The 10,000-nt window shown below is 44.2% G+C and overlaps 1 protein-coding gene across 1 annotated transcript in view; it reads right to left on the bottom strand.

Moving 5' to 3' along the window:
* gphna (gephyrin a) overlaps positions 1-10,000 on the bottom strand; it is an 84,919-nt gene that overhangs the window by 10,118 nt on the left and 64,801 nt on the right. The window contains 3 exon segments of the mRNA XM_042073472.1: positions 5,402-5,539; positions 6,828-6,870; positions 8,477-8,539. Of these exon segments, the coding sequence (XP_041929406.1) occupies positions 5,402-5,539; positions 6,828-6,870; positions 8,477-8,539 (244 nt within the window).

Below are 10,000 nucleotides of genomic sequence, written 5' to 3'. Positions count from 1 at the left end.
GTGTGTGTGTGTGTGTGTGTGTGTGTGTGTGCGTGTGTGTGGTGTGAGTGTACATGTTTATCTGGCCATGTTTGTGTGAGTATAATGCTTGCTAAGGGGGAGGTGGAGTAATATGCCTCCTAAAAGTGGTTTTCAAAGGCGATCACTTCCTCACAGTAGCATGGAACTTTAAGCTCTCAGTATTGCTACTATTATTGTAAAATTGCAGCAGCCTTCTCAAACTTGAATGTGCCTCTTGAACATGTAGTTCCCTTGGTATGGTTGACATAAAGTCCTTATGAAAACAAAGTTTGTGCACACAACCATCTAGTGGATCATACTTCTCACATACTAGTCCAATGAGGCTCTTGTCTCATTTCGTTCTGGTTAAAATATATATACCTACACCCTTTCCAGTTCTCTTAGAGTCAATTCAGTTCTTCAAACTTCATGCTGAAAACACTATCTCAAAATTTGGTAGTGGGTGGTGGTAGTGTAGTGGTTAAGGAGCTGGGCCAGCGTGCAGTAGCCTGAAAGGTGTCGGTTCAATTCCCGGCTTCCACCATTGTGCCCTTGAGCAAGTTGCTCCGGGGACAATGTGATCCCTTGTAATATAGCTCATTGGTTCTCAAAGTGGGGTCCGGGGACCCCCAGGGGTCCGCAGCACATTGTCAGGGGGTCCCTGACAAAGTTTGCTACAAAATATGAAATTGTCTTATATGGCGAAAAATGCTACAGTATCAGTATTTGCCCAATTGATCTGCTGATACGTTACATCAATACGTCAAAACACTTTACTATTAATTAACCGCCAACAAAATGAAAGTTATGTGAAGCAAACACTATGTGTTCAACACAATAGGCCTACATTTGACAAAGAAACAACAATCCTTTAAACAAATCCTACATACTGTCAAAGTTTGCTAACATGACTATTGTGGTATTAGCACTCAATGTTTTTAAAATACATATAACATAAGCATCTAACAGAAAAAAGGCTATACAGCTACATGATTAACTTAAGTTTTATGTGTTGCGATTATGAGGGGTCCTTGGAGAATTTTCCACTCCATGAGGGGTCCCCGGCCCACAAAAGTTTGAGAACCCCTGATATAGCTGACATATGTAAGTCACTTTGGTCAAAAAGTATCTGCTAAATGTAATGTAAAAGAATTCAACCACTGAAAGCAAAAATTGCTACACTTCTCTTATTTCCCCAAAGTTTTCCTCTCAGGCTTTGCCATCTAGTCCATCAAAGACTTTTCCCCTTTCCTTTTTTATTTTTATTTATTTATTTATTCATTTGGCTGATGCTTTTATACAAAGCGACTTTCATATGTCAATTATTACAAGGGCCAGTCTCACCCGGAGTTACTCAGGGTAAAGTGCATTGCTCAAGGGCATAACGGTGGCAGCCGGGAATCGAACCCACAACTTTACTGGCAACTGCATGCTAGCCCAGCTTCTTAACCACTGCACTACCACCACCATTTTCCTTCCATATGCTCTTGTGTTCCCCAGGCGGCCCCCTCAAGAAGACTTCAGTCACCTTACAATCGCTATCTGGTCTCTCTAGAGGGAGCTCCATCTCTTTACCGCTCTTGTGATAAAGGGATCTCCAGCGGTTCAACATTGGCCTTGCCACACATCTATACGTCTACTCGAAAATAAACCTCTAGATCACACTTCCAAGTAATGGAGATGAAATACATTACTTTTACTCTGCATTAGAAATCATTGGGCTCATAAATCTCGAGAGTTAATTATACACACCGATACAATGGTGCAAGCCTCTTTTTTAAAGTTAATACCAATCTAAGTTTGCGGACATGGCCATTTTGGAAATGTATGGGCCACATTACACGTCCCACTGTGTTGATGGAATGGAGTCAGCAGAGTCGGAGTGGGTGTGCGAGCTCGTGAATTCATGCTGCTTGGACTGGCTTTGGTGAACACCGCCTCTCTGCTACTTACAGTACACAGAACCTGCCCACTGCAAATCATGTTTTTGGATCTTTGACAAACTACATAAGATGCTTTACTTTACTCGTTGCTAATGCATGTTGTTTCACATTGTTATCACTGCTATCATAGTTGTCAATGCTAACGGATGCCTTCGCAATGTCAGCTGTGATGTGCAAGGGTGAAGAGGGACATGAACAGTGGAGCGCTGAGGTGGTGGAACATGAGAGTGGTTACAGTTTTCAGTAACTAATCCAATACATCATATTTTACATGAGAAAACATGGGAAAATAAAGGATAAGATGGACTGATGAGGAATCATGAGGGATAGCGAAAAGCAGGATCTTTCTGTCCCTCACAATCCATTAAAACAAGGAAAAGTTTTCTGAGGACATAATTACGGTTTACTGTTTTCTGGCTTCTGTTGTGCTCCTAGTTGGTTTGGCTCATGATTCTCAGAGCAGTTTTAAAGGATACTTTTTTTTTTTTTTTATTAGGAACCAAAACAAATCCTTTGCCTTTGCCTCAGGTTTGGGGTCAGTTGTCCTGGTTTTCCAGTGAACAGTGCAAGTGGGCAGGATGATGATCTCTGGTCAGTAGCCAATGCAGTGGCACCAGGCTGCCAAGGTCCCACGACCCGTCCACAGCAGTGGCGTGAGAGCAGCCGCGTCATGCAAACAGCAGATGCAGCAGCAGCAGCAGCTACGGCAATGGTAGCAGCAGTGCAGCAGTCTCTCGCTCACTCCAGCACCCCCCAGTTCCCCCCACGCCTCCCCCCTCCCCATTTGGTTCTCCGTGCCACCCTGCCAGGCCGGGACCACTGACCTGTCTGATGCCAGGGGGACAGGGTGCCAGCGTCGGCGCCTCTCCTGTTAGACTTTGTCCCTTGCGGGCAGGCCAGTCCGGGCAGGGGCCACGCATCGGGCCCCGGAGGCTTACGCAGAGTAACGGGGGCCGAGTCTGAGACTTCAGGCCCTATGGCTCGCAACACGGGGAAAGGGAGAGGGAGAGGGGAGGGGATGAAGGGGGGGGGGGGGGGGGGGGGGGCATTCATTATCCATCATTGGACGCCCCCACACATAGGAGTATATATACACAAGACAAAACATCTCACACAAACAGACTATGCACCACGAGCACACCCAACACCACTACAATCTGCATGCATAAGGAAGGCAGACTGCTTTGGTGATGACATTGTGTGAGACGGGGGACATGTGAGCCCTGTCCAACAGCATATTCGGACAAAAGGAACAGCTGATGCAACAATGTAAACAAACAAACAAACAAACAAACAAACGATGAGCAGAATGAACAAAACAACAGTGGTGGACAATCTCAGCTCTTCTCAAAATCAGAAGAGTAAAAAACAAGGCGAAAAGCAAGCAGAAGCAAAGGGCCATCATGGTGCACAGTGGGAGACAGGCTGAGAGTGAGGAAGCAATGCAGCTGGAATATTACGGCAAGAGAAGGCCACCCAGGCTTCTTCTTCTCCAGGTTGATCTGATCCTAGTTTTAGGTGTGCTTTTTTTTTTTAGATGCATTAGTTTTTGATACATCTGAAAAGCCAGCTCCTTGGGACGTAATTATATGTAACAATATGAGACAGTGGACAATTTGCGGATGGAAAACATACTGCTACTCAGCATTCGACATTCAGAGTCGGTAACTTTGGTTACTTGCCACAAACCTGCTTCAAATGAATGAAATTTCAATGTACATTGAGAATGCAAGTGAGGACTTGTGTGGTTCATGTATACAGCAAGGCTGGTGAAGATGAATGTGGGTGAAAATGACAGCTCAGACATCTTTAACCTATTAGATGGTTTCCAAACTTAGTAAGCTTCCTTCTTTATTGGTATTGCATATATTACGGACACCTTTAATGTGTAAAAATTGAACTTGATTTGGTAGATATTTAGGAGGTTTTTCAGTTTTCTACCCTATTCTACTCTACCAAATATTCAGTTTAGTTCAGTTCAGACAAAACTCATATACCGGTACTTTCTTAGGCCGTGCATTAGATGGTATGATCTACACAATCTTTGATCTTTTGAAACCCTTTTGATTGACAATGGCTGTTCCTTTACACTCCTGCTTAAACTTCTCCATGACAGGTTTTCACAAATGCAGAGGCCTCGAGGAACTCTGATGACAAGTTTAAGTTCACAGTTTTCTGTGTTCTGTGCCAATTATAAAATGCTAACTAATAAATGTATTCATCATAAGTAATCAGCTACTGGTTTCAAGCAGCAAGTATTTGATAATCAGCCTTCATGACTGAATGCATGAGGTTCTCATAGGTGCATGTTTATTGAAGTTCGTCCTTATGTAAGTGTGAGTTCAGCTGTTTCCATTAACTGAAACTAGCCATTGAACTGGAACAGACTTGGACTGTGTGTGTGTGTGTGTGTGTGTGTGTGTGTGAGTTGGGGGGGCATATGGCTTGGAAGCTTCTGCATGAGTGGGTCACACGGAGGTGAGAAAAGCGCCCCTGGTGCTCAGTGATGACCTCATGAGGGGTAGCTGTGAGTCTCTAGCACAGAGATACCACAGCAGGATGAGATGAAGAGCTGACCGTACTTAAGGTGTGTGTGCATGCGTGTGTGTGTGTGTGTGTGTGTGTGTGTGTGTGTGTGAGTGTGAGAGAGAGAGAGAGAGAGAGAGAGAGAGATTCCGTATGTGCATTAGTGCTCACATGCACGAGTGTGTGAGTGCTAGTGCGCAAGACTTATTTGTGTATGTGGCCATTTGTGAACTCATAAACATGCATGAGTATACACATGAATCGGTGTGGTCATGTGAATGCATGACCGTGTCTTTTGTGTGTAAGTGTGTGTGTACCAGTAAACAGATAAACAAACATTGTTTGGTTCTGGTATGCAAACGTGGCAGGGGGAGTAAGGACAAACAGAAGTGAAGGAGGAACATATAAAAACAGGAGGATGAAATGGAGAGCTTGTACTTGTTGACATCTACTGGGATACACATCACTTTACACTGGCCAGAACCCTGCTTAATCTACAGCCTTTTGGGCTGTGCCAATATAGTCGCTGCTGTGTTGGTCAGATCCAATGTTAGGTCTTAAAGGCACAGTGTAAGAGTATGTAAGCTTGTACAGGGGACCTTCCATCTTACCTCAGAGTAGTCATCTGATGAGTGGGGCTTCAGGTGTTCAACTGAAAGAGTGTGAGTGTGTGCGTGTATGGTGTAGTGTATAAAAAGAGATGTTTTTCTACATGTGTATGCATGAGTACACACTATGAGAGTATGTGTGTGTGCACTGTACATTTGAACTTGCATATAGTGTGTATATAGCATAGAGCAGAGTGACTGAGTGATTTGTGTGTGTGTGTGTGTGTGTGTTTGTTTGTGTGTGTGTGTGTGTGTGTGGTGTGCGTGTGTGTGTGGTGTGCGTGTGTGTTCGGTCATGCTCCTCCTCCTCCTTCTCCTCCTCACCTCTGTAATTGATGATCTCAGTGCCAAGCACAGGGGTCATCTCAAGCACCGTGATGAAGGCCTTGTCCATGGAAGTGAGCGGGAAGGGGGACATGCGGTGTCGGCGCGCCACCTTGGTGATGTCCACCGCACTGTGACCTGCAGACGACCAAAGGGGTGTCACCATCAAACAGCCGTTGCCACAGCGATGTGTGGATCTCCTATCTCTCCTTCCTGCTCTTGTATTTCCCTTAAGGCCTTTTCAAAGTTTTATTACACAAATCACCAGGGGAGGGGGGGACACATCAAAACTAACAGTCCTGACAATGGAGTCGAGCCTGGAGCTAATCTAAATTATTGCTGACCAGGCATCCCTCGGCTAAGTAATAAATTATATCTGGCCTTTCGTCAGTCTGTGTCATCTTCTGAGGAGGCTCCAGGATATCTGAGCCAGAGGAAAGAAGCACAGTATCTTTGGTGTTACTTCAAAACAATGCTAATGATAAAACTATACAATTCAGAATACAAATAATAAAATACAATTCTTGGCATTTGAGCGACCTAATTCATTTTTTGTCTATTTACAGTATGTTGGTCCAGCTTCAGCATGACCTTTAAAGACTGAGTACTCTGGGTAAGAGAGAAAGGTTACACTCTGATGAAGCACATTTCTGAAACACTGTATGATAGCCTGGAAGCCAGTTCGAATTGACCAGGGTGGGCAATTTGGTTTGAAATCGCTCCATTGAGAAGTCTCTATGCCCGGTTAAGATGTGTTCACGCTAATCAAATTGTTTTGGCAGACTTCATACAATGAAGGACAGGTGAGCAACAGGGAAGCAGTCATCCACATCACCTGAGTGCGCTCAAGTTGGGGGTTTTTACGGCAAAATCAATGTTGCTGGAGAAGCGTGATGTTTAGATTCCGTTATCGCGTCAGTTACACAAAATAATAACTTGCATAATTAACGTGCAATAACTTTAAAAGACAAACAGAAAAAAAAACCCATTAAGGCATTTTACATCCTCAAATTTTGTGGGAGGGATAAATTAGGACTGGCTTCCAGGCTAGGTTGAAATACACCCCATAATCAAATCCAAATGCCGTGTTACCAGGCTCAAATTTTGATAAGAATCTGAGTCTGTGGCTAGACCAGCAGGCTATTAAAATGTATATTGTGGAGTAATGTTGAGAGTGCAGCTATTCACTTTTTATATTACATTACAAAAGGACCTAGCAGCGTGTGGTCCACATCACTGGCTACATTCAACTTTGTACCTAATTACTTGTGTTGTGTTTTATGCTTGGAAAGCCGCACTGGGTTTGTTGGAATGTTGCCTTAAGGGAATGTTCAAAGCAACACTGTCTGTCTTAACACATATTTCAAGCTAGACAACAGTAACATGTATTTGTGATCGTATTTGTGTGCATATGGAAGCCACTTACTGGATCGCAATATGTTCTCTTTGCTGCTACAGCGAGATTGCACCTACAGGCAGAGAGAGAGAGAGAGAGAGAGAGAGAGAGACAGAATGAGAGAGAGAGAGAAGAAGAAGAAGAAAAGGAAGACAAGGGGGGGACAACAAGAGATGAAGACTGAGTGAGACCAAAGGCAGCAGCTCAATTCTCTGTCCAGAGAGGATAGCAGCATTCCACTGACTGGCAAAAACACAGAGTGGATTGCTCGTCTAACACACACACATACACACACACACACACACAAACCGACACACAACCAAAAAGAGGAAGCACCAGCGGATTCTATGGGTCAGTATGTCACACCTGAACACCATCATCACCATCATCAACCTCATCATTATCATCATCATCATCACCATCATGACCACAACAGAATACCTTACACCTGAGAAATGTAAGTCAAGCAGTTACTCAACTGCAAATGCCTAAAAATAGTCAACAATAATTAACATTACATCCATTACAAACATTTAAAGTTTAACGTTAAAGTGTAATCACTAACTATACTTTCCTCCTGTTAATATGCCTATGGTACACACACAGAATCTAGCAGTAAAAGATGTGATGATGATGATAATGACTCTGTAACTACAGCTACTACCACTACCATCACTACTACTACAACTACTACAGCAAGTACTATTGATCTACTACTGATAAAGATAGATCACTGTAAGAGGAACAAACGTAACCAACGCAACAGGAAAAGAGCATGGAGTCAAAACTCAACAGAATCGTTCAGCACAATGAGCTCCCCGTAGGTCAGGGATACTGGCGGCCAGGTGCACTATTGCAAGCTGTACTTGGCACGTGGGATGAACTTCTCTCTCTCTCCCCCTCTTTCACCCAATCTTTTCTTGCTAGGAAAAAATATATGACCTGCGTCCTACTCTCCCCGTGTCACCTGTGATGCCAGCCGAGTAGCCCCGGCCTACGGGCCAAATGGAAATGCTCAAGTGTAATGTTGGGCAGTCGGAGAAACCCTTCACACACTCTAAGGTCCAACAAGAACCAAAACCCAAATGGAAAAGACTCGCAAGGACACATAGAAAATGACAATATGATGGAAAAAGCAAGGAGATAGAGACAGAAAGAGAGGGAGAGAGTGTGTGAGAGAGAGAGAGAGAGAGAGAGAGAGAAAGAGAGAGATAGGGAGGGGAAGACTGAAGAGTTAGATGAAGAAGAGTGTAGGAGAAGGATGTCACATTGAGGCAACAGCATGGTCCAACTAGAGCTAGCACACTTTCATCAGGCATCTGAAAGACACGGCATCTACTGTACAGACAGAGCATCGACTCAACCAAAACCAAGAGAAGAGAGAGCAACCATAGAGCCAAAAAACACAAAAAACATTGATACACTCCAGCGCAGAAAAAAAATAAAAATAAAGAGAGAACGACAAAACGAGGATGTGGAAACACGAGCGCTATCAGACAACGATACTACAATGAAGAAATGTGTAACAAATGACAACGTCAACGACAACAAAAGTGAAAAAAAAAGCTTGTGTCGGAGGAATTCGCAAAGCAGTGTTTGCGGATGGGAGGCGGCTCCTTTGGGTCGGGTCAGGGAGAGGTAGAAGGGGTGGGTTGGGTTGGTCGGTGGGGAATAGTTACTCGCGAGTCGTAGGTCCTATGGCCCCGCCGATCATCTCGGAGGCCCGCCAACCTAGAGTGGAGCTTCGGCACGAACAAGAAACAACAGGGTTTTACGACAGACAGGGCAGAGGCAGCGCTCCCAGACAAAACAAACAAACAAACAAACAAACAAACAAACGGCTACAATAACGACAACAACAACAACACGAAGCAGTAGCAGCAGCAGCAAAACCGTCCTCAGACGGCTCGCACAACAACCCCAAGAATTTCACCTCAGCACCAAAACAAGCCAAACCATCACAGGGACTACAACTCAGCCAAGAACCAAAAATCAGTATGGGGAACCAAGGAAGAGGTCAAAAGGAATGATGACTTGTGTAAAAAACAGAAGCTTTGCCATAGCCAGAGGTATGGAGGGAAAGGAACTGTGTGGTGCAGCACAAAGTGAATGACACTCAGAGTCTGTGTAAACAGTCTCCAGTTTGGTAGATAACAAAGTGGATGCTAGCTAAAACACAATTGTCCTTTTTGACAAAAAAAATCAACAAAGGTTGGAAGAGCGGTAAGGTATATGTGTGTGTGTGTGTGTGCGTGCAGTAAGGTATATGCGCACGCGTGTGTGTGTGTGAGTGAGTGAGTGAGTGAGTGAGTGAGTGTGCGTGTGTAGTAAGGTATATGTGCACGCGTGTGTGTGTGTGTGAGTGAGTGAGTGAGTGAGTGAGTGAGTGTGTAGTAAGGTATATACGCGTGTGTGTGTGTGTGTGTGTGTGTGTGTGTGTGTGTGTGTGTGTGTGTGTGAGAGAGAGAGAGAGAATAGCATAAGAATGAAAGAAACAATGACAGAAAGGAGGAAATGGAATGAGGTGGCCATGTGGATGGACATGACAGAGGCGGAAAGATGAGGAAATGGAATGGTGTTTGAACAGCAAATGGCGACTGACTGAACAAGAAGCTGAGTGACTTTAAAGTCACTGTGTGTGTGACGGCCACCTGACAGACAGAAGTCAGATTAGGAAACATCAATGGATCTCCTGAAAGGCTTAAAGGAGAATTCCGGTGTGATATTGACCTAAAGTGTATCGAAACATGATACCGAGTGTGAACGTATGTCTCATAGCCCATCTCGGCTTGTCCCCTGCACTCCAAAATCTGGCGCTAGTTAGCCGATGCTACCAACATCTTTTTCAATAGTGGTGCTTCGGCATCGGGCTAGCCATGCAAATAAATCACTGTTTTACACCCATTTACGAGGCTCAATGTATCTCCACACTTCATTGGTAGACTTCCGAGGGCCCTGACATTTAAAACGAGACATTGAGAACTTTGAAAAAGCACCGGTAGTTTACTTACAAGACGATTTATACAGACAGTATCTTCACGAAGTTTAGCGTTTGCAGCCATCTTGAATTTAGTCACGATAAGTCGAGCAACGAGTAATGAACAGGTATGATAAGGGATCAGATTCCAAAAATAATTCAGTGGAAATGCATGGATTCCAGTTGCTGCTACTGGAAGAAACTGTAATCCATGCATTTCCACTGA

This window comes from Alosa sapidissima, chromosome 19 (genome assembly GCF_018492685.1).
Source record: "Alosa sapidissima isolate fAloSap1 chromosome 19, fAloSap1.pri, whole genome shotgun sequence".
Classification (NCBI taxonomy): domain Eukaryota; kingdom Metazoa; phylum Chordata; class Actinopteri; order Clupeiformes; family Clupeidae; genus Alosa; species Alosa sapidissima.
Note: the sequence above shows the minus strand (reverse complement) of the source record. Positions and strands in the feature narration are given on the sequence as shown.